We start from the raw sequence: 24,537 nt of genomic DNA on the forward strand, positions 1-24,537 counted from the left end.
GTGTTGGTGACAATTTAGAAGTAGGGTTATGGACCTAACCAGAGACACCATCCATTCGTCCATTATGCAGCATTTAAGAGTAGCGTTTGGGGAGAAATGCTGGAAATTAAGAAGGGAGGCCATGAGAATCATTAAACAGATAGGGGTAAGGACTTGCCTTCTGGCATAGTTAGGTTACAGCTTTGCTAAACAAGGTGTTATTGATGCACAGAAACAAAGCACTGGATAAACAGCTCCTAAAAATATAATCCAGTAGCAATCCCCATTGGAAACAGACTCTCCGGCTCAAATAGGTGGCCTCCACCTGTGTTGTAGGGATTATTTCAGGATAAATTCAGAAGTTGCTACAAAGTTCCTCTGCTGGCTATTTCATTTAAAATCAGTGGACCAGGGAACTTTCAAAACATAGTTGTGGAGACACAATGAGGGACTGGGTGCAAACATTTCAAAGAACTTGAATATCTCTTGGAGCATGTCCAAACATGGTTAAGAAAATTAGTAAGAAGTAGAAAGTATATAGAACTGCGAGGAATCTGCCTTCGCCAGTTTCTCCCTATAAACTGAATACATATGTAGGAAGAAGGCCAATCGGAAAGGCTACCATGAGCCAATGTCAAGTTTGAACCATCTACAAGTTGTATCGTCAACAATGGTCCTAGTATTGCAACAACAGTATGCAAAGCACTCCACAAATCAGACCTGTATGCTAGAGTGGCAAGAAGGAAGCTATTACACAAGAAAGTCCTCATTGAATCCTATTTGAAGTATGCAAAAAATACTCTGGATATTCTGAAGTCATGTGAAAAAAGTTATATGGCCTGACAAACACGAATGTATAATTTTAGCATAAATGAGCAGTGTTACATTTGTCACAAACTCAGCAAGTGTAGTGCCAACTCTACTGTGAAGCATGGTGGTGGCATCAATATGCAATGAGGATGTTTCTCTTCAACTGCAGCTGATTTCTGTCCACTACAAGAAAGAGGAAAGTGAGATAGAAATTCACCTTTCAGCCGACAACAAGCCAAACGAACCAGTTAAAGATATACTCGAATGGCTAAGGAACACAATGGTAAATGTCTTGGAATAGCCTCGTCAGAAGTCTAAGCTAAGTCAAATCGGAAATGTGTGGCATGACTTCAAGGGTGCTCTCCATCAAAGCTCAGAGCAGTTCTGTAGAGCAAACTGGTGCATTAGTGACAAATGGAGGACTGCAAAGGCAGGAGAGAACTGTCCCAGCAGACTCACGGCTGTAATTTCTGCTAAAAAAGCTCCTGCCAATAACACATTAAGAGTGGTGGCCGCTTGCGCAATTATTATATTTCAGTTCTTCGTTTATAATATATAATTTCTGTCAAAATAAAAACAGTTTCCTCTTGAAAGCAGAGCATTGTGTGTGGATAAGAGGAAGCAATCCTCATTCAAATGCATGACAATGAGGCAATGACACCAAAACTTTGTATGGAATGTATACTTTCAATGGGTAGCGTATGTGTGTACTGAGATCAAGAATCGGCTTAAGTGAACATTAGAGATGAGGAGTCATTTTGTGTGTTATACTGGGGGAGCATCCAGTCACAGGTGGTACGTGCAGAGGTGCATGTTGTCAAACGTGCTCTCTAGATACCTTTAGCTCAATATTCTCAGGTATCACCTAAATGGGACCTTCTGCGGAGGTCAGGAGTCTTCGCTCCCACAAAGCGCAAACTTACTCTCAGTGGAAACGATGGTCTGAGGCTTTACTTTTTTTTTAACTTAATGAGCATTTAATGTGCACATTGATTACAATGGTATACATGCACACGTGCAACTTTCAACGTGATCACAAGAATACATGTTTATATATACAAATATAACTTGAATTGTAAGTGTAAAATGTGAATAAAGAATACATGATTCATGTTTAAACTAAGCATTAGTACACACGGTATAAATCAATAAATCCTACAATGAATACATTTCAGTAATGCATTTAAATGTTTTACACATGTCAATGAGTATAGTGCCAGATGTGCTTACATAATTGCACTTCTGTGACGTCTAAGGGTGGAGTCTAAATTAAGCTGCTCCACTGCCAGTGAGCAGAGGGCCTGCTGCAGCCTCCCCTTCCATTTATGATTTCCAGCACCACTGTTCGAGCTGGAGCATGTTGGCAGCCTAGACTTGGCGTGTGTGTCCCATCCTGGGTCTGAAGCAGTGTCCCTGCACTTAGCACCGGAGGTCCGTGTCTCGCTGCTAATGGCATACGCAGGTAGGCCATGAGGCAGGAAGAGCATTTATTTATTTATTTTTGTATGCTGTATACAATCACAAATACTGTTGCAGGGTTAGCCATGAATGACAGACTCATCGTATAAGGCTGCATATGTGGTTAACCTATTACTGCTTAAATTTTGACAGTGAAGGAGATGTAAGGCGAAAGTACAGAAAAGTTAGAGATGAAAGAAAAAGGGGATAGGACAGGGATATAGAGAGGTACATTCTCTTGGCTTTACATTAGTGCCAGTTATACAAACTGCATTAAGTCTTTAAGCAAATCAGGGTTCTTGAGTCCGTCGGCGAGCCCACCCAGGCTCTGCATTGTACTGCGCATTTGGACCATCGGTCGGTACAATAGGCTTTACTTTTTAATCTCAGTCACAGCATCACACATAGGAAAGAATGTGCAGCACTCACCTTGGCCTTCTCAAGTTGAGCCAAAGCCTGTCGCTCTGCCTCCTTCCTGAGGGCTTCACGATCTTCCTCCAGGGACACATCAGAGTCTGAGGGTCGGCTGGTATAGGATTCTGCAGACCCCTTGGAGGAGAGAAGAGAGGAACACGATCAGAACAAGAGAGTACAGAAACGATGACACTCCCACACCCATCAGAACCTTAGTTAACAAATAAAGAAAGCAATCAGACAAATTAAACCTAAGTACCAGCCCCACTCTTATTTCTGGACTTTTACTATGCACCTAAGCAATATATCACATGTGTGGGACATCTTATGAGGTCTATGGGGTAACAAATGGGAAGCTGGAAGTCATCCAGCGATAGAAGAATGTGATGCAATTGCTGAAAGTGATTACCAAATTGAGTTTTCGCTGGCACCCCCTGTAGTCCAAATTACAAAATTGACAGACAGACCAGGTCTTCGAGGATGATTGGGTCCATACGTCCTATTGGCTACTTACAGCTCACACTAGGTGGCCTCAAATAATATGAGTCCGGCGTGATGGAAAGCGAGTGGGTGAAGCCAGGTACTGCGTTCATCAACACCATAAAACAATATAAAATAACAGTAATGTGATGTAACTGGAACAGACACTAAGAACATCTGATAGTTTGAAAAAAATCCCAAGGGATGTGGTAGTTATGTCCTGTCATACATATTTCCTGTCATGAGAGAAAGTATGAGAGTAGAAGATTATATCTGTTCTCCCTTTAAAAAACAAACGTGTTTATAAATAATTGATATTCCTTTCACAACATGTGAGAATTCATCTGAAAAAGCACATTTTTGCAGATTCTGATTCTATAAATGATGGCCTGTAAATTGCACTTGTAGATGACACTTTCACCCAAGCACAATTTCAATGCACAAGATTTTTTAGAATAAGATTAAAAAGGGCATGCCTATACACCAATAAAAAAGTAAAAGTGCGTGCGGAGGTTTAGCTCTCCCACTGAACGTACTTTTAAGACCTATTAGTATTCACCACCATTCCCAGTAGACTATTCGGGAAGCTGCTCTGAGCGCAGGTTTCTAGCCTTTCTACTCTGAATGTCAATCCTGTGACTGCTATTGCTGCTATGCAGGATTCACATAGCACAGAAAACAACGACGAATGGAACCTCCAGTGCAAATGCACGGTTTTATATCATTTGTGGGGGGGAAATATTTCTCTCTTGGAAGAAAGCTTTTGCCTTCTACTCCCAGGAAATCTGAGGGTGATCTTTTGCCCTTTTCATCCTTGGAGGGAAGTAACAGGCAAGTTCCAGCCTGGAAAGGAGTTGGAGGAGTGTTTGAGAATACCCACAAACGCACGTTTGTGAGCACTCCCAACAGTCGAATGTGAAGCATGCCTTGAAACACCCACTTCCCACCACTTGAGTGGGATTTACTACTACAGATCTTTCAGGATGTATTACGCAGAAATTTGCAATAGTAAACGTACTTACGTTCACCAGGAATTTCTTTGTGAATTCCTGTAGGCATAAAAAAGGTATTTTCCATAACCTTAGGTCTGCCGTCTCTACTGCTTCTGGAGAACCCCAACATTGTTATATAAAACATCTCCTCTGAAGGACTTCAACAGGATCATGAACTATACCAACTTCCATTAAGATCTTATATTTAAAGAGCTTGGTTGCGTTGTGGCTAACTCCAGGCTATGAAAACAGCTTTAATAAAAAATAAAAAAAAAATAAAAAAAAAAAGAACAGATGCTCTCATAATTTCAGCTATAATTATGGTTTATCCCACGGTGTGCTATGCATCAGTTCTCCGGACCAGACCCAGGAGCGGTTTGCGGTACACCACAAATCGAATTTCCAACCCACAAGATACTCACACAAGCCGCAGAAAGTATGCACTTTTATATAAGATCTGAAACTGATCCGTCTTTCATGAAATATGCAAAGCATGAGACACATTAGCTTCCTTTATAGTGCTCCATTTACTCTAGCACCTGAAGTCCAGTTGCATCTGAGATGCATCATCAGCATCGAAAGACACAAAAGCTCAGAAACACGTGTCAGTTCTTAAAGAGCCCTGTTAAAGGGACTGGGAGCGTTGCCTCATCAATTAACAATTTAAAATCTACGGGTAAAACAAAATTAGATCATGTGAAGCATATGTTTAAATATCAGTAAAGTTTAAGAAACCATCTTTGACTTGAGTGAATGACGTAAAGTTGCTTACTGCATCGGTCCTTGTATGGTCAGTTCCCTGCAGCCTCGTTCTCCAGACCAGTGGGACATAGAGATGTTTTTGCCACACATGAAATAAATTCAAAGGACTGAATACCGGCAGCATGCACTGCCACACCATGCCTAGGTCACCCCTCCATCAAGTCCCCAAGGATTTATTGTCACCATTCCTCCCTACCCTATGGATGGGACTCAAAAGTCCACCCAATTGAAAAAGCATCAGGTGTCATGTCCAGATAAAGCAGAAGTGGGCTACGGGTTACTAGCACTGAAGACTGTAACTAATCTGAGCCAACATCAACTGGACAGGAGTACTGTGGGAATGTCAATTACTGTACTGTTATTTTTGAGTGTAAGCCTTTTAGGGATTAAGAATTATACAGGTTGATATAAAAGGTTGCGTGACCAACTTTTGCATATTGCCTCTTTCGGCTGCTGTCTCAGTAGATGCCTATTATCTACTAGAGTTTCTGTATACAAATGAATCTATGTTTTTACATAAAATGACATCTGGGAAGGCGAACAATTGACCCAGACTGTTTCTAATGAAAAATAACGTATCTTTCTCATGCAAAGTTTGCATATTCCGAATATGGACATGAAGGAATATCGTTCTGGCTCGCACACCACGTGGAAATAACAGACTGTGTGGATTTGTTAGATATAAATAGTAACGCATGGGTTGACTGTTATGCATTACTCAACACCAGTAACATGCTGTCAAATGTGAAGGATTCTGTGGTACTCAAAACCCTTGATATGTCATCAGCGTAGCATCTGGTGGAGCTACATGAGGAGGCCAAAGCATTGACATCTTTCATTATGCCTGAAGGAGGTTTTCGGTATCGAAGAATGCCATTTGGTTTGACTCCTGCATCTGCGTTTTTTCACAGAATAATGCATCAACTGTTTAAAGCCGTAAGAAACGTAACATATTTTTGATGCAATATCCTAGTATTGGAGGCAAACAAGAAGGAGCATGATTCTACATTAGGTGAGGTGTTAACCATTCTTGAAGTTGGAGTTACTTCTACGCTTGCTTGGTAAAAGCTATAATCGATGCTCCTACTTTCGAAGACAAACATCAGTTGCAGACATTCTTGGGAATGGCTGGATATTATGCAAGATATAGTCCAACATTTTCGAACAAGGAAGTCAATATTAGGAAGCTGTTAAAAAATAGGAGATACGAATGGAGTGAATAATGGAAAAAGAAATGCAGTTTGTTAAAGGATGATATGGCAAAAGCTCCATCATCAAAGCTGCTCGACACGCTTTGCAAGTTGATAATTATGACAAAGGCCAGCAGTGTTGAGACAGGGGCTGTTTTGCTTCAGGATCATATGGGTGGGTTAGAAACAGTTGTGTTTGCTTCTAGGCTGCTTTGAGTTACCGAAAGAAATGTTCCACAATTGTAAAGAAAGCCTTGGTTTGTTGGTGGGGAGTGGAATATTTTTGACAATCTTTGTGAGAGTTCTCAGTGTACACAGACCATTGACCGTTAGTTGAGCATTTGTCATCAAAAAGAGGAGGCAGGGTAACGGAACATTTTGTAAGTGGCAAGAGTACAATTTTGATTCACAATATGTTCCAGGTAGCACGAATATCATTGCTGTATGTCTTTCTTGTTTGTCAGTTCAAGGTAATGAACTGTGTAAGTTTGATGTTGAATAAGATGTGATGATAGCTTGTCCAGGGAAGTTTCTCAAGCTTCGTTGGAAGCTACTGATTGGACGAAACACTTGAGTTGGTAGTAGAGTACCTAGGTGTGGGTTGGCTCATGAAGAAAAATCTTGACAATGAGTTGCTTCAGTATTCTGGTGTGGTGAATGACATTTCACACTAAACTGGTATAGTATATTGGGGTTAGCTGTTGGTTGTTCCCAGTAATTTAAGAGGATTATGGAGCTTGCACATTTTGGACGACCTGGCAGGAATGGAACCAAGCATATATTTCGATCTTATTTTGGTGGCCAGCTGTTGATAGGTGTATGAAAGAGAAAGTGTGAGCTTATACACTACCTGCACCTAGATTGATAAATCCAGATAAATTCCTAAGACAACATTGTCAGCTAATGAGGAAATTGTTGTGCCTAAAAAAAGCTAGGAAGAAGATAGCACTGGACCTCTCAGGACCATTTCAGGTTGGTGGCCCAACTCCTGTGCAAGCCCTGGTGGATAATGATAATTTTTTGCAGTGGCTGTGGGTCAAGTTTGTCTGCCCACAACGAAAGTCAAGAAATTGTTGATGGAAACGTTTACACAAGGAATTAGCTACAAGCAGGGAGCCGCTAGTTCTATACGAAATTAAAGCATTCTTGAAGAACCATGGAATAGAACTTTTATGTATTTCAGTATATTTTCTGCAAAGTAATGCAAGGTTGAGAAGTGCAACAGTGTGTTAAAGAAGAGAATACGGTTCCCTGCAAGAGAAGGTAGTGATTGACTTAAAGCTGTGACTGATTTAATTTGGGCTTATCGCATCACATCTAAAGGTGAAGGGGAAAAGTCACCATTTGAGAAGATGAAAGGAAACAGGCTATGTTCTTATCTTAAGTAACTATGGATGATGGGAAGAGGTGGCAGAACATGTGAATAAATGTAAGTTGGAAGACAAAAGGATGACGGTGAAAAGTTTTACAATTGAGATTTGGTAAGAGTAAGGTTAGGTAAAACCGGAAGAAAGGGATTATCCAAATTTTCCACATGTTTGCAGGTAAAGAAGGTTGGAATACCTTTGATGGAGTTAATCAATAGTCATGCTTGGAATAAAGGAAAGGCTATAAAGGGTTGGGAATGCCCTAATGACAAATTAACTGACAGTAATCCAAATGCCACTAACAACTAAGTCCTCTCACAAAACAAGGTTAGGAGTGTGTATCAAGGAAAGTCCTAGTTACCCAAACACAAACGCAACTGCTTATCACTGTTTTGTGGTAGGGAGATGTTTTGTATGCTCATGAATATTTTTTGTGTTAGGAATGTATATTATTCCTGTGCTTACATTGTAGTGTAGTTCCTATATTCCTAATAGGCTCTGAGGTCAGTATGTCTCTATCGAGTATACTAAACTTAATTATGAGTGCCAGCTAGCTCAGAGGTCACTAGAAAATTTCTCGAATGACAACTGCATAAACATGACAACTTTGTTTCCCAAGGATGAAACGTATCTTCAGAGTCGTGGAAACAATAGATAACTATTTTACTCAGTCAATCCTGCATGCTTTTTTTCTACAGAAATGCAGAGAAAAATAGAGAGACAGACGTTTCAATAAAAGGGGTTTATTGAACAGTCTTTTTTCTCATGCAAGAGAGGTGAACTGCTCAATCGTTAGACAGAATGCAAAGTATAATGCATACAGCGTAAACAGTAATATAAAATAATACTGTAATAGCATTGTCTGGTGCCATGACATATAAAAATACATACATAAACAACACAGGCTAAAATACTCAACTGGTGCTTCATAAATACGCCTACCCCAATGTACCTAACCTAGGTCTAGTACGAGGGAAGAAGTAAGTGTGGTCTTTAGCATAGGTTTAGTTTTGCCAAGAGTTGCCAAAGGCTTCTCTAGGTTCAAATCAGCTCCATACCTTAGAATGAGAGAGGTTGGTATCTCATTCACAGACTCTACTTCCCAACACCCCGCAAGGGGAGTCAAAAACACTGGAGCTGGATTCTCGGCAGAGGACAGCTTCTGATCAGTGCCTCAGCTGGAGAGTTGGCTTCCTTCGGCACTTGCTGTAGCGAGCTGCGTCGTGCAATTAGGTAGTCGAACTGCACCGAACCACACCTTGCTTTGCCATAGAAAGTGAAGGTATATTTATACCTTGAAGGTGTTTAGGAATGCCAGCTTTGAAGTAAAGTCTGGCAGATGAACGTCATGAATGAACCCCTAAGGAATAGATGTTCATGTAAAATAACAGTTCTTGGATAAATCAATATTCAAGCAACTGGAAGTGCCTAACTGCTTAAGAGTCTGTTTTTCAAAGAAATCATTGTGGCGTAGATGAACGGATGGAAGTAGCCATGCCTGTATTTGGGCTGCATGGGCTATGCCTAAATAAGGACTGGATTTCTATGCCTATATAAGGACAACGCGAATTGTACCTATATAAGGGCATGAATCGGGAAATTCAATCGGAATCTAAAATCGTACACAACAACATGATCTGAAGAGAGTCTAAGAATGTTCATAGCTCAGAACCGTATGTTACGGTTTGGTCTGTGGGGAGAGTTCCTCTGCAGTAGCTGGTCTTTCCTGCACTATGTAGGACTCATATTTGCGTAGAGAATAAACCATTTTAATATATACCATGAGCCGATCATCTTTACAGATGTCTTACAGATACTGTATTCAGGTACAGAAAAGAGACAAGTGTGAGGATCTTCAAAGAGCTTTTGGATCCCACACAATCTTGTTGGGTGTATGATAGGTGTTCTGTCTAATAGCCAATTGTATAGCATACCTCGACTGTACTGACTGTGCTGAGTGTATGAGTGGAGTATTTCTGCTGGAAGCGTGTGTGTGTGCATATGTGTTAAAGTTTTTGTGCATTCATATTTTGGTGCATCATCAACAACGTGCAAACTGTGGATTTACTTGTGCTAACACATGTACACACTGATGCCGTCGTATTGTCTTTGAAACATAATTACTATAACATATAGCAGTATGTTTCTTAGCTCTTGCCAACTGGGTCTCAAGTTGGAGCTGGTAGCCATGTTTTTCAAACTGGATGTTTCCCTCTGCACATTTCACTGTTCATTATTTCTGCAGCCCACGGTCAAGCAGAGTTCTTGGTGAAAACCTTCCAGCATGGTCACAATACGGATTCTTTTCCAAGGACCTTCCACTAGCGCACTGTGCCCTATTCATTAATAATAGTTTGCTGTTGATCATGTAATTAGTTCCAGATGACATTAGCAAAGAGTAGGCAGAATCAACGTTCATGTAGTGGGATCGTGCTTAGATGCTAAGGCAATATGACATTTAATAAAACTGTGCTGTGTTTGATAATAATGTGATATTTTTGCTCACACCATGACGAATCAACACTTTTTATTCTGTTCTATGAAAGGATTTCCTGTATAAACCAACGATAATGGGGGTGACCCAGGACCTCCCTGAAGACTTTCGAATGCTACTAGGGATGCTGTGTCTTTCGGTATTAATTTTGCTGCCCAATTGGGAATTGGAATATTTCGGATTTTGCAGTATTTGGAAAGGCCCAACTTGCTGAGATACTTCATGCGAATAATTCTGTACATCATTAACATTATTTTTAATGTGTCGGGCGGTGCCTTACCTTGGGGACACATTGCCTCATCAAACTGAGGTTTAACAGCGTCTTTGATTCATCCACCTGTGGGCATTCTATTGAGGTGATGTTTTGGAGAGTAAAACCTTTGAGGTTCCCCACGTGTGTGTGGTTTCTATTCTGTATGCAGATAGTTTTGTACTGCCCCTTGGGATAGCCGACTGTATGGAATATCAAATTGCTGCAGGGTATATTATCAAATCACTGAATGGTGTAATATCAAATCACGGCGTAGTATAATATCAAATCACTGCGTGGAATAATATCAAATCACTGCGTGGAATAATATCAAATCACTGTGTGGAATAATATCAAATGACTGCTTGGTTTAGTATCAAATCACTGCATGGTATAATATAAAATCACTGCATGGTATAATATCAAATCACACCGGCTTTTCCACTTTCCAACATGGCTAGTTCGCATGAGAGATTAGGAAACCCTAAAAAATGGGCCTGGGAAGATTGACAATCAGATGCCAGTTTATAGGTCTGTAGATAGAAGTGAAGAAATAAATAGTACTTCTATTAAAAAAACACTTGAGCCTTAAGCTCAAGTTCTTCGTTTAAATGGAACATACAAAGACTAGGGGCAAAATGTGGAATTGCCTGCTGACATGTCTCACGTATTCATGTCTCAGATGAAGCTCATGAGCTCCGGTCATCAATAGGTAGCAAAGATGCCATGTGCCACGATGCAAGGAAAACGGCCCCTTTGACTGCGGTTGGGGTAGTAAAATGCACCACGGCCAAGTTTCAATTGGCCACTGCACCTGCTGCACCCCCGACAGCGATGCCACTGTCACCAACCCATCAACTTCTGTGTTCGAAGTCGGTGCCAGGTCCAGCCTTAGACTTCTTGTGCCTCTAAAAAGCTTTAGTGCTGGAGCGAGTCACAATAGGAGCACCGACAACGTAGACTTGAAGACTTGTAGACTTGACAAAACAAGGACCATTGATCTGAGTAACAACGCATCCTTAGGCGCCTACGGGCGTCTGGGTGCGTGCTGTGCGCACGTCATCATTATTTCATGCGTCAGCAGCGTCAGGGCCCGCTGTGGTCTCGGGAGTCAGCGGAGGGCGACGAGTGGCATCTCTCTGTGGGCGAGGAATGTATGCTTGCGAGGGTGTGGGCGGCTGGGGCTGTATTTATATCATGTATCACTGGTTACGAGGAGAGGGGACCAGGGACAGGTGTTGGCCCAAGGCACAGAAATGAAACACTGCGGGTTGAAGCCAGGCTCACATTCTGACATTCTTTCAACAATGCAGAATTTCAAAGGCAATTCTCAGGTCCTAGCACAATTAGAACATCTATTTGGTACAACGGGGTTAAAGGGCATGCGAGCTGCATGCCAGGGATACTTGGAATTGATGCCCAGGAAACAACCCACCCCTCTCCTCTGTCAGAGAGAGCAGGACAACGAGTAATGGCAACGGCATTTTGTTGTTGTTGCAGTTTTATATAGCTCGGACCAGTGCTTTAACTGAAAAAAATAAGTGCAGGTACTCACCAATTTTAACAGAAGGGGGGTGGGGGCTCTAGGAGACAAACATTTACTTTGAGATTTTCTTAGAGAGCTACTGTGCACAATAATACAGCAACAATACTGCCATCTGGGAAGTATTCTTTTTGTCAATGCGTGTACAAAAGTGTAATATTAAAAGAAACTTCCAAATTTCATGTGCTATTTGCCTCTACACATATAGCACATGAAAGCTATTTGTATTTTCACATTATGAACAGTTATGGGTACTGTGGGCAATTTTTGAAAGAAACATGCGTAATGATAAATCAGGAATCCTTTCTAGTTAGGAGATTATCAAATCTTCAGGGCAACATACAAGTAGCCTCACTGCAGGTTAGCAGAAGGAGTGATAGTTCAGAAAAGGAAAAGAGGCATTGCATATGGGGTGATAGGTTGGAGAACTATGTTGAGTTCACTCTTAAGTGTCATTCTGTTTGAGATTACGTGATTTGCCCACATGGAGAACGCAAAGCAGGCTCTGCGAGACTCGGTGGATTCTGAACTATTGAAGGGTGCCTAATAGATTTAACTTTCCTTGGTCACAAATTTGGCTGTGATCTGAAGCCGAAACCGTACTCACTTGCACAGTTATGCACACAGTCATGAGCATGGAGACTGAGGCACATTCAAAGAGGTAGGCATGTGTATGCTGAAGGGACAGCAATGTGCCATTGAAAGCAGCAAAGTCCAGGCCCAGCTATTTTGATGTTTGAAGCTGAAAAAAGTATGTTTTCCATTTGAAACAGATTTTATCATTCAATCAAACAATCAGGGGTTTGCATAGAGCGGCTACTCACCTGTGAGGGTCTCAAGGCGCGGAGGTGGAGAGGCAGCGGATGGGGTTTGGGGAGAGGGGGGGAGGGGTGCTGATCCGTCTGAGCGCTGATGTTCAGTCGCAAAGCCAGGTCTTGAGACCCTTCCAGAATTAGGTTAGCGACAGGGTCTGCCTGAGGTGGAGAGGCAAGGAGTTCCAGGTTTCAGCTGCGATGTAGTGGAAGGACCTTCCTCCGTCTCTAGTCTTGTGGATCCATTGGACGGTGGCCAGGGCCAGTTGGGCGGAGCGAAGGTGTCTGGTGGGTACATGGAATGAGAGGCAGTGGTTCCGATATGCTGGTCCTGCATCGTGGAGACCTTCGTAGGCATGTGTGAGAAGCTTGAAAGGGATTATTTTGTTGACTGAGAGCCAGGGGAGTTCTCGAAGGAGTTCCGTGATGTGGCTGTAGCGGGGGATGTTGGGTACCAATCTGGCTGCAGCAATCTGAATGTTCCGTAGTTTCCTGAGGTGGTTCTGGGTAACATCGTCGTAGAGTGTGTTGCCGTTGTCGAGTCTGCTGGTGATGAGTGCATTGGTGGCCATCTTTCTGGATTCTGTGGGGATCCAACTGAATGTTTTTCTAAGCAGGCGGAGCGAGTGGAAGCATGTCGAGGATATGGCGTTGATCCGGGGGTTCATTGGCAGCGCGGAGTCCAGTATGATGCCGAGGTTAAGTGCGTGGTCAGAGCTGGTCTCCATGCGGCAGGCCACAAGGAGTCATCCAAAGCTGATGGGGTGGGTCCTAGGATGAGTATCTCGGTCTTGTCCGAGTTGAGTTTGAGGCAACTATCTTTCATCCACGTGGCAACCGCTGTGGAAGTTGATTCTGGCGGCTGTGGGTTTGTTGGCAAGGGAGAGGATCAGCTGGGTGTCGTCGGCGTAGGAGATGATGTTGAGTCCATGGTTCCTGACAATGGCAGCGAGGGGGGGGCCATGTACACATTAAATAGAGTGGGGCTGAGGGTGCAGCCCTGGGGCACTCCTCAGTTTGCTGTGTTCAGCCGGTAAGGAAGGACTGGATCCAGCCCAGGGCCTTCATGTGGATGCCGGGGATGTATGTCGTTACAACGCATACTTTTACAACGCCTACCTTTACAACGCATTTTTTACACAGCAACATCCATTACAACGCATTCCATTATAACGCATGCCATTACAACGAATTCTTTGAAACTACCTTTACAATACATTCCACTACAATGCATACTACATTTACAACGCATACCATTACAAAGCATGTATGGTAAGTATTGGATAGTGTAGGGGTAAAAATTACTATTCTAACTCTAGGGGGTGCAACAGTAGGGTAAGTGTTGGATAGTGTAGGGGTACAAATTACGATTCTAACTCCAGGGGGTGCAACAGTAGGGTAACTATTGGATAGTGTAGGGGTAAAAATTACTATTTTAACTCCAGGGGGTGCAACAGTAGGGTAAGTGTTGGATAGTGTAGGTATGCGTTGTAATGACTGCGTTGTAATGACATGCGTTGTAGTGACATGCGGTGTAATGGTTAAGTTGTAATGGCATGCGTTGTAATGGATATTGCGTTGTAAAAGTTTTGTTGTAAAGGTAGTGCGTTGTAAAAGTTGCGTTGTAAGTGTTGTTTCCCGGATGCCGGCGTCATGGAGTCTCGAGATTAGGGTGTGGTGGGAGACGCTATCAAAGGTGGCCGTGAGGTCTAGCAGGATGAGGGCTGCGGTTTCACTTTGGTCGAGGAGGGAGCGGATGTTGTCGCTGGAAGGGAGGAATACGTTCTCGGTGATCTGGTTGCTTCGGAAGCCAGATTGGGAGATTTCCAGGATGTGGTTCACTTTCATGTACTCGGAGAGTAGGGCATTGATGGCCTTCTCGATGACCTTGGCTGGGAAGGGGAGCAGGGCGATGGGTCTGAAGTTCTTGTGGTCTGTTGGGTCGGCAGATGGTTTCTTCAGCAGGGGGTTGATTTGGTACATGGGTTCCACACACATTTCTCCCTCATTTTCTTCCTGCTCTCTCATCATCCCCTCCTCCTAACCACGAACCACCTCTTTTTTATGCCCACTCATTTAATCACACCACTTGCCTTTTGTCTGTCTCATGTGCCTAAACCTTTTCCATGCCAATTTCTGCCTCTCAAATCTTGCACCTGCTTTTCTCTGCCATTTATCTGTCTATCCATCCTACTTTCTCTCCTCTGACTTGCCTGCCTTACTCTCCCTTATCCTGCCTCATCCTCTCCTATGTTTCTCTCCACCATCACTAAGTTTCTTTACTTAATTCTCCTCTTCTTGTCTTTATAGAGTTTCTTTCAGCTCTTCTCCTTATCTTTATCTCTCACTCCATCTTTTTTCTGCATCACTCTGTCTACCTACCACGTTTCCCTTTTCTATCTCTTTAACCTCTTCGCTGCGGGGGTTATTCCCCCGCTGTGCTGGGGAATACTACAGTGCTACAGTGCTCCTGTGCTCATGATGAGCTCAGTTCGTCACAGGTGCATTGGCTCCGTGGAACGTTCAGCACAGTGGGGGAATTATCCCCACGTGTGAGCGTTCCACAGGCCATGACGAGCGAAGCTCGTCATGAGCCCCGGAGCACCGTGGCTCATGACGAGCTCAGCTCGTCATGAGCATGGAAGAGGTTAATCCGAGCAGTTGTGTAAAAGGGCAGGCCCACCTCTTTCCCCTCTGTTCAATATGACAGGTAAGACAAAGATCAATGCAGATTATTGTTGGTCGGAGACCCAGCCAGAACACCTTTGGTTGCTAAAATGCGCCCGGCAGCTGGGTACACAATCAGCCTGCTCCAAAGCGCACCGGAGCCAGGCCAGGACAGACAGATTGTGCATACACCACCCTGCACATCAAGCCACATCTTAATATAATCAGGCAATGGGAAGGTGTAGTTGTGTGAACAATGGTGATGCAAGACACGATTAAGGTGCCCACACTGTTTAATCAGACAAGCAAGTGAATACAGCGCAAGCTCTGCTTCTCGATCCCACTTCACAACCAGCTAATCAGGTAACTTATGATTCACTCACAACCCGGGAGGAACTAATAACTGCATGCTGCTGTGCCTTGTGAGTACCAGTACTCTCCTTGTCTAATAAAAAGCTCTGGTACTCAAGGAAAGAACATTGAAAAGTGCCGGTACTCAGTACCGGTGAGTACAAGCCCATTCTAAACACAACCAGAAGGTATTGGAGCGCTTTACGTGAACATCAGTTACATTACACAAGGTCACATTTTTTGTTTTGTTTTAGGCAACAGGAGATCTAAGGCCAGAGGTAACAAGCTGTTTTGTGTTTGCAAACAGTCCGATTTTCAGAACTGGTCCATTTACAACTACAAAAAGCATTTTGGTATGTATGAAACCCAAACTGTGATTCGGTAACATGTTACAGAATCGCAATTTGGGTTTGCGACTACATACCGAATCATTATTTGTAAAGGGTGTGTTTAGAATGTCCCTTCCAAATAGAAATACGCTAATTTTTTGCAACCAAATTCAGGTTGCAAAACATATTTTTTACTGACTACTTAAAGGTAGTGGTAAAGCATTGGCAAACAGTAAGGGTTATAACAACAAGGGGGAACAGAGAGAGGACAATGTTTACCGGGGTCCAATGTACGTGTCCTACAACTGGAAGTCAACAACGTGTGCAGAGTTCCCCACACAAAGTAGAGTAAAATGAGGGAATGACTCTCTCTCTAGAAAGCGTTGGTCGTGCAATAGGGAATAAGGTAATCCCTTGATGGAATTGAGGATGCCTCACACAATTCAAAGGCTGGACGACTGTTGCCATCCCACCCGTTGATTGTATCGTGTCATCATTGGCCTCCTGCTCCAGCGGCAGGCTGGCGGTGCAATGCCTGTCGGGTAGCACTGAGTGCTACTCTTTAGCGGAGTACTTTTATTCCTCAGCCAATAGATGCATGTGTGTGAGGGGCCAAAAAAGGGTGCAGTAGTGAGCGTGAGTGAAGAGTTAAAAAAGGTCAGTAGAGTCCATTGAGAAAACTTTAATGATATGGCTCACTGCCTCATTTAAAAGTGGTGAAGGGAGGGGTACCGAGACACAAAGAGTAAGGTGATTTGGCCTCGTTCAACCCTCGCCTGTGGTGCGGTCAACATGTTTCATGCCTCTCAGGCAATTCTTCAGGACCTAAATGCTCATCAACTTGCAGGGTTGCAGGGAGTTTCAACCGTTAGAAAGAAAGTTTTTTAGTATACAACCTGCAGGGTTGCGCAGGATTGAATCCTACGTGAATTCCCGCCCTAGGTGTGGGGAGAGAAAGAGAGAAGGGCACAGTCAATGTTGGGCCTGTCAACTGGAAAATTTTACACGTGGAAACATCATGCAAAATAACGTATGGTTCATTGACCTCTACCAAAACAAAGTGAAGGTGCAAGAGAGAAAAATTACAAAATTAAATACGCGGGGAGGGGGTTTACATTGTAAGTGCCAAATGTCATCAATGATAAAGGTGCATAAATATGATATACATCAGGCTATACACTCCATGCTTAGTCACTCATATGTGTTATACAGCCAAGGGGTAGTGTATTCGTTAAACTAAGAATTGAAACTTAGAACCAGGACCAAGAGCACTTCACTGGGTGAAGGAAAAATGGGAACACCAGGGTCGAATACTCTCAAGAAGTCCTTACCCTTAGTCCCTGGTAGACGGTCCCCATAGACTGTCCTTGTGGGGCCTGAGCTGTAAGGTAGTTACCTAAATGGAATAAATATTCCGGTTATGATCGTGGTAAACGGAGCAAGACGGTTTCAAGTGGGTCCCGAGGTGGTTAAGCCATGGGGATCGCCAATTGATGATACACAGAACCATCGTGTCCGTAGACCACATCTTACCTTATTCGCTCGAGGCACTAGGCTTGTAAGCACCTACCCCTACCACAACGGCGAGATCGCAGGACAGCCGGTGAATCGGTGTGTGGCTGAGCTGCTTAAGAAGCAGAATGCCGCGGGCGCCGTGAGTGGGCGTGTGTGGAGAGCGTTGCTAGGCAACGCGGACAAGCGTGGTGCGGAAAGAGAGGGCAGCCACAAGCCGGTAGGCGTTCACAGCAAGGCGCCATCTTGGAACGGAGTAAACCCAATTGTGGGGGAATGCATTAATGGGTTTAGAGGGATGGTACTTAGACTTCAGTAAGAAAAATCCAAGCAAGGATTATCTGGCTAGCATATTCCAAGGCACAGAATCATTGAGCCCATGTTCATCTGTCTGGAGACGGTGCACCCATCGCTGTTCCATTCTGTATAGGGCCTGTTGGTTAATGGAAGGGTGGCATTCAAGGATAGTCCATTGTATATTTTCCGCCAGGTGGTTATGTTGTCTACAGTGTTCATACAGCCTGGTGTGTGTCTTTTTACAGCGGATGTTGCTGTTATGTTCCATGATGCGTAGTTTCACAGTGCGCATCGTCATGCCGATGTAGATCATCTTGCATGGGCATGTAAGCACGTAAATACATCTTGCGCTGTTGCAGTTTGTGTGCTTGCTGAGGTGCCAGATAAAATCCTTAGGAAGTTCTATGGTTTTACCCTGGATAGTCTGGGGGCAGACCACACAGGATCCACATCGGTAATGTCCCGTGACCGGTGGCAGATCCCAGAGTGTATTAACTGGGCGGGTGCTCGATTTCTTGGGGCGAGTATGGATCAGGGTATCCTTGAGGTTGGATGTCCTCTTAAATGCAAAACGGGGCCGAGGTATTTCCAGGCCCGCCGTATTGTCGATTCCCCAATGCGAGTTCACAGTCTTCTTTATGAACGTGGAGTTTCTTGTGTAAGACGTCACGCATGTGATCGTGTCGTCTTTCTCCTTAGTATGGACTTCCAGTAGTGAGTCTCTGTTATTATTGAGAGCCCTTTTTGATGATGACTTGAGAAGTCGAGTCGGGTACCCCCTGTCCTGAAGCTTGTGTTGGAGGGTCTCGGCTTCTTGTTTGTAGTCTGTTACTGATGTACAGTTTCTGCGAAGCCGTAGAAATTGCCCAAAAGGCAAGTTATCCCTTAGGGCTCTGGTGTGGTGGCTGTTGTACAAAAGCAGACTATTCCTGTCTGTCTCTTTCTTGAACAGGGTTGTAGTGATTGCTGTAGGATCCAGTTTGATTGTCAGATCAAGAAAGGATACAGACTCCTCAGAGATCGTGCCTGTGAATTTCAAAAAGGGGTCTTGCAGGTTAATCCACGTGCAGAAGGCTTCACAGCTGGTCCGATCACCTTTCCAGAAGACTAGAATATCGTCGATGTATCGACGCCAGAGTGTGAGATTTTCTCGGAACGGGTTCTGTTCAGGTGGATAGATGTGTTTTTTTTCGAAGATTGCCATATAGATACAGGCCAGGCTCGGTGCAAACGTCGAACCCATCGAGGTGCCGCGGATCTGGTGGTAAAGTTGTGACTCATACCTGAAAAAGTTTTCAGTGAGGGCTATATGGGCTAGTTCCATGATGAAGGCTATCGGGGTGGTGGAGGACCATTCTTCCTGCCGCAGAACGGAGTCTACAGCCTCCAAGGTGGCTTGTTGCGGGATGTTGGTGTACAACGCCTCTACGTCTAAAGTTAGAAGGAGATCAACATCTTCTCTACCGTCCACTTCATTAATCAGACGGAGGACGTCTCTGGTGTCCTGTAGGTATGAAGGAATCTGCTTCACCAAAGGCTGAAGAAAGCATCGCAGAATTGGGATAATGGCTCCAAGAGTGACCCAATACCGGAGACGATGGGTCTCCCTGGGACTGGGGTAGTCCCTTTATGAATCTTGGGGAGGGTATAGAAGTAAGGCGTGACAGGTTCCGTGGTGGTCAGGAAATCAGCCTCTTTCTTGCTAATCCATTCGTTGGTCTCCGCTTCAATTATGAGGCTCATGATGGTCGTCGTTAGCCGTTTAGTGGGGTCCTCGGTAAGGGGTCTGTAGTGAGTAGTATTGGACAGTTGTCATCTACATTCGCGGTCGTAGTCCTCATAGTCTTGTATGACTGCTGCTCCCCCCTTGTCTGCCTGTTTAATGACAATAGATTCATCCTTGCCCAGATTGATGGACGCTTGTCTTTCTGCAGACGTCAAGTTGTGGAACTGTTTGACGTATGGTTTGTTCTGCAGGCTCGTCAGGACTGCTCGTTCGAAAGTCAGGACTTCCGGGGGAACCATCCCATCAGTGGGGGTAAAGGTGGACGGTTTCCTCAAACCAGTGTCTTGACTGGTAGACTCAGGTTTATTATCAAAGAAAGCACGGAGGCGCACTTTCCTGAATAGTTGTTTTACTTCAATCATTTCTTGGAAGCTGTCTGGGGTCGGTGTAGGGACAAAACCGAGACCTTTTTCCAAAACGCTCTTCTCCGTCGGTGAGAGGACTTTCTTGGAGAGATTGACAATCAGACTCTTCTCCCCCTGGAGGTTTTGCTCCTGGTTTCCATTGTTGTCGGCGGTGTCGGCTGGTCTTGCCACTGCACTCCTTTCTGCCCGCCTCGCTTTCGCCCTCTTCCTCTGCCCCAACCTCTGCCTGAAAAGGTGGCGGATTCAAAGGGTAAAACTGTGGAGGGCCTTGTGGGAAGAATGGGTATTGCCAAGGTGGTGTCATATGGGGCGGGCCATGGAATGTTGGACCTTGTTGGTAACCGTGTTGCCAGTTGGTACGTGGTGGGGCCCGAGGGTTTCTTGCAGGATAGCCACCACTGGAATCGCTGCTTGTTGAGCCACGTCTGTTGTTGTTGTCTGAATTATCATCAGAAGAATAATTGGTCCTTTTCCCTTTAAAACCATCCTTAAGATAGGGGTAGATTTTCTCTTTCTCGAATTTGGTGATGTCTTTTTGAAGTTTGGTTGTTTTTTGTTTTAAGAGAAATTCGTGATGGTCAGCCATTTCTTGGTTAATCTCGGCAAGCTTAGTGGTGAAGGCCGCTTTGTTATTTTTGTTAATGGCGCTCTTCATTGTTGCTTTTAGGGCTGAGATTTTTTCTAATAAGGCATCAGAGAGGCGCTTCGCTGTTTGCGAGATCAGGAATAGTAGGTCTTTGGTACATTTCCAGGATACCTGGCACCAGTCGACTTTAAATTGCTTGTCCTCCAGAAATAGTCTTGGAATTATATTAACGATTAGGCCCTGTGGGGCTATGTTACTCCTCAGGTATTCGGTCATCATAATACCGTGGATCGTAATTCTTATAAGTTCTTTTTTCATCTCCGTTAGGGTTGCCCATTCGTCAGAGGACGTGCCAGATGTAGAGGCAGGGGGGTTGGTCAGTAATGGTGGCGCTGTTCTTAACGCCTCGGCTATGGTATCCTCGTCGAAGCTCAAGCCCGGAACATCCTCCATGTTGATGGGAGATGATAAGGGTGCGAAAGAATATGCTAGCCAGAGAAGTGCGGGTTCTGATTCTGGGGTAATCAGTGTTACTGATTAGGGATGGACCAAACTAGTGGGAATTTTTCACCATTGGTAACCCAAAAGTCCCGTGGGGGAAACCCACGCTGAGAATTTTAACAACAAGGGGGAACAGAGAGAGGACAATGTTTACCGGGGTCCAATGTACGTGTCCTACAACTGGAAGTCAACAACGTGTGCAGAGTTCCCCACACAAAGTAGAGTAAAATGAGGGAATGACTCTCTCTCTAGAAAGCGTTGGTCGTGCAATAGGGAATAAGGTAATCCCTTGACGGAATTGAGGATGCATTTAGGTCCTGAAGAATTGCCTGAGAAACGGTAAGGGTTCCCAGAGGACCCCTTTGACTTTGCGACGGTTAAACCAAACATTTTTTTAAGAGTAGGCAGTGGTATGGTATACCATTGCATTCACTTAAAAAATTTTGTTTAACTTTCCGAATATTTTTTTTAAACACATCCTGTTCTGCTTTAAGTAAAATGGGTTGCATTTAAAATGAAATGCATTATTTCAAAGCATTCAGAGGAATGGTGGTCTGCCGGAATCAGAAGGCAGCTATCCCTTTGAAAGCTGCAAATCATAGTGGGTTGCAATTTGTAGCCCACCTCATTAATATTCGTGAGGTAGGTCAATTTGCGACCCACTAAGAATTGTTAATTTGTAAACCAACCTATGCGTACATTGGTGGGTTCGCAAATCAACACACTGGTCACTAATTGTAACCAGTGTTACGTGCACGTGACCCTAAGTGATTTGACAAGGATCACAGACTGTTGAGTGAATGCCAACACTCAAACCTGGTTCTTCAGGTCCACAGTCAGCAGCTCTGGCTATAATGCTACACCCTCTCTGGGACCTAGAATTGGAGTTCTAGCTTAGAATGAAACCCCAAGACACGGGTCCTATTCTGTCACAAGCGGAGAGGGCTGTGGAGAGAATGGTTTTGTTCACAGTTGGATATGAAGGGGACAGTGGTCCACTCTCCGCATAAGAGTGGGAGTCATAGCCAGCTGCAGTCAGAGCATCGCATTGCCAATTGGTAGCAGTGTGGTCTCTTAAACCAACGATCAGCTGGAAATTTCCCGTATTGCTATTGACTGATAGCAATACAAGAAATATGTTACTGCTCTCAGTAAAGACCTCTTGTAGCCATTAGGAGTCTTGCTGTCACTGACAACAACAGTCACTGGCAGCTAATGACAATAAGCATTTGCAAAGCCAATAGGTCTCACCTGTGCAACAACTATTCGCTTTGCGAATATTTTTTAGCCATGTTGTACACTACCTTGGATGCTGTTCAGAATGACTAAAAGTTATTGGCATAAAGGAGAGTGGTATGGAGTGGAGTGTCATGGAGTTGAGAGTTATAAAGTAGAGTTTCAAGGAGTAGAATGCAGTGTTATGTAGTGGTGTATGATGTAGTGGAATGGGTGTAGTGGTGTAGAGTAGAATTGAGTGGAGTGTCAGAGTGGCTCAGAGTGGAGTGGCACAGAGTGTTGTGGAGCATCATGAAGGGTGATAAGTGGAGTAGAGTGTTGTAGAGCTGAGTAGTGTAAAGTGGAGTAGAGTGTCAAAGTGGAGTAGAGTGGAGTGGAGTGGCGTGGCAGAGATTGTTAGGGAAGTGGTGTAGAGCAGAATAATCAGTGTTGCGGAGAGTGGAGTAGATTCTGTACGCCAAATTTATCTACCTGGGCCGACCACTTTTCCTCAGCAAACGTCTTCACCTAGTCCAGAACCAGGCGGCTAGATTAATCCATCAGCAACCAACATGGCAATCCGCCTGACCCCTGCTGAAAAAACTCCACTGGCTCCCCATCCCCCAACACATAGCATTCAAGACGGCCTGCATCATTTTTAAGTCTCTTCATGATCACAGTCCCAAAATCATCAAACGCCTTTTATCTAGGTACACCCCTCCCGCACTCTTCGTTCCACCAATCTCCAACTCTTGGTCACCCCGTCTTTCAAGCTACAACGGCAGGGCGTTGTAGGTTTGCAACTCTGGCCCCCAGACTTTGGAACTCCCTTCCATTAGAAATCCGATCCTGCAACAACCTCCTGAGCTTTAGGAAAATGCTCAAAACATGGCTGTTTGCACAGGCCCATGTGTAAGCCTTCCTACATCCCGGTACACGCTAAAGCTAGCGCCAAGAAACCTCCTGGTGAACGTGCGCTCTACAAGAAATTATTAACATAACATAACAAAGTAGAGTGTAGTCGATTGAAATGACATACAGTAGAGTGATGTAGAATCGAGTGGCATAGAGTGTCAGAGTGGAGTGGCACAGAGTGGTGTGGAGAGGTGTAAAGTGGAGTACTGGAGCGGCGTAGGGTGGAGTGGAGGAATGTGTCATAGAATAGAGTGGAGTAAAGTGGTATGGAGGGGTATAGAGGGAGTTGTATAGAGAGCTGCAGAGTGGAGTAATGTTGTAGAGTGGAGTGGCATAACATGGAGTAAAGTGTCATAGATTGGTGTGTTGTAGAGTGGAATAGAGTGGCCTAGAGGGAGGTGGCATAAAGTACAGTGGTGCAGAGTAGCTGAGTGTAGTGGCTTATGGTTTAGTGTGTGTTGGCATAGAGTAGAGTGGTGCATAGTAGAGTGGTACAGAGTAGAATAGAATGGAGTGGTGCAGCATAGACTGCAGCGGCATTAAGTGTAATGGCGTAGGGTGAAGTGGCACAGGGTGGAGTAGAGTGACAGAGTGCAGTGGTGTAGGAGTGCAGTTGTGTAGAGTAGATTGTTTCAGAGTAGAGTGAAGTGGTGCAGGGTAAAGTGGAGTGTTGAGGGTAGAGGTGTTGAGTAGAGTGGCGTAGAGTTCAGTGGCATGGAGTGCAGTGGTGCAGAGTATATTAGTGTGGCGTAGAGTGTAGTGGATTAATGAATAGTTCAAACGTTCACCCGTACAGATATCTGGACCTAAATTCATCATTTTTCTTGTTCACCATGCCATTCCAGTTTGGATCTAGTCCTATGCAAATCAGTCTTACCCGGATGGATTTAGGCCCAGATCTCTCTACTGCGGGTGAATGTTTGACATTGTTTTGCATTCCGTCCACAAATGGTTCTTTTCGCATTTGTCACCCCAAGTGGGACAGGGATGCCCAGACGTGGGTCCCGTATTCGTCATGCAACTGGATTCAGGCTACCATGGCTGATGAGGAGTGATACTCCGAAATCGGTAACAGGGTGCATGTTTCCAGTCCAGGGAGGACCAGGCCAGGAAATTCGGGCTGGACTGTTCCCATGAGGAGCAAGGTCAAGACTGATTTGCATATGGCTGGGTCCAAACTTGGGTGATTTGGTGAGCACAAAAACGATGGAGGTAGGACCATATCTTTGTATTGGGGAAGAATGTTTGACATGGTTCAGCTTTACGTCATCAATTGTTCTTTTTGTATAGGGCAACCTGGCAGTGCCAGAAAGGCTGGGCTGAGAGGCGGGCTGGGTTTCTGACTGTTTGTGGGCCTGCTTTATGGTCTTGTGGGCTGGCTTTTATTATTGATTTCCCTGATATTACCGCAAGCATTACCTGCAGCAAGCACAAATACATGTAACTTTCCATAGCAACCCAA

General features: G+C 44.3%; 1 protein-coding gene across 2 annotated transcripts in view; it reads right to left on the reverse strand.

The window, feature by feature from the left end:
* Positions 1-24,537, reverse strand: part of CACNB1 (calcium voltage-gated channel auxiliary subunit beta 1) — a 478,106-nt gene that overhangs the window by 203,683 nt on the left and 249,886 nt on the right. For both annotated transcript variants that reach the window (XM_086924331.1, XM_086924332.1), the window contains exon 3: positions 2,677-2,796. In XM_086924331.1, coding sequence (XP_086780457.1) covers positions 2,677-2,796 — 120 coding nt within the window. The remainder of the gene's footprint in view (positions 1-2,676; positions 2,797-24,537) is intronic.

This window comes from Lissotriton vulgaris, chromosome 5, assembly GCF_964263255.1.
Source record: "Lissotriton vulgaris chromosome 5, aLisVul1.2, whole genome shotgun sequence".
Classification (NCBI taxonomy): Eukaryota; Metazoa; Chordata; class Amphibia; order Caudata; family Salamandridae; genus Lissotriton; species Lissotriton vulgaris.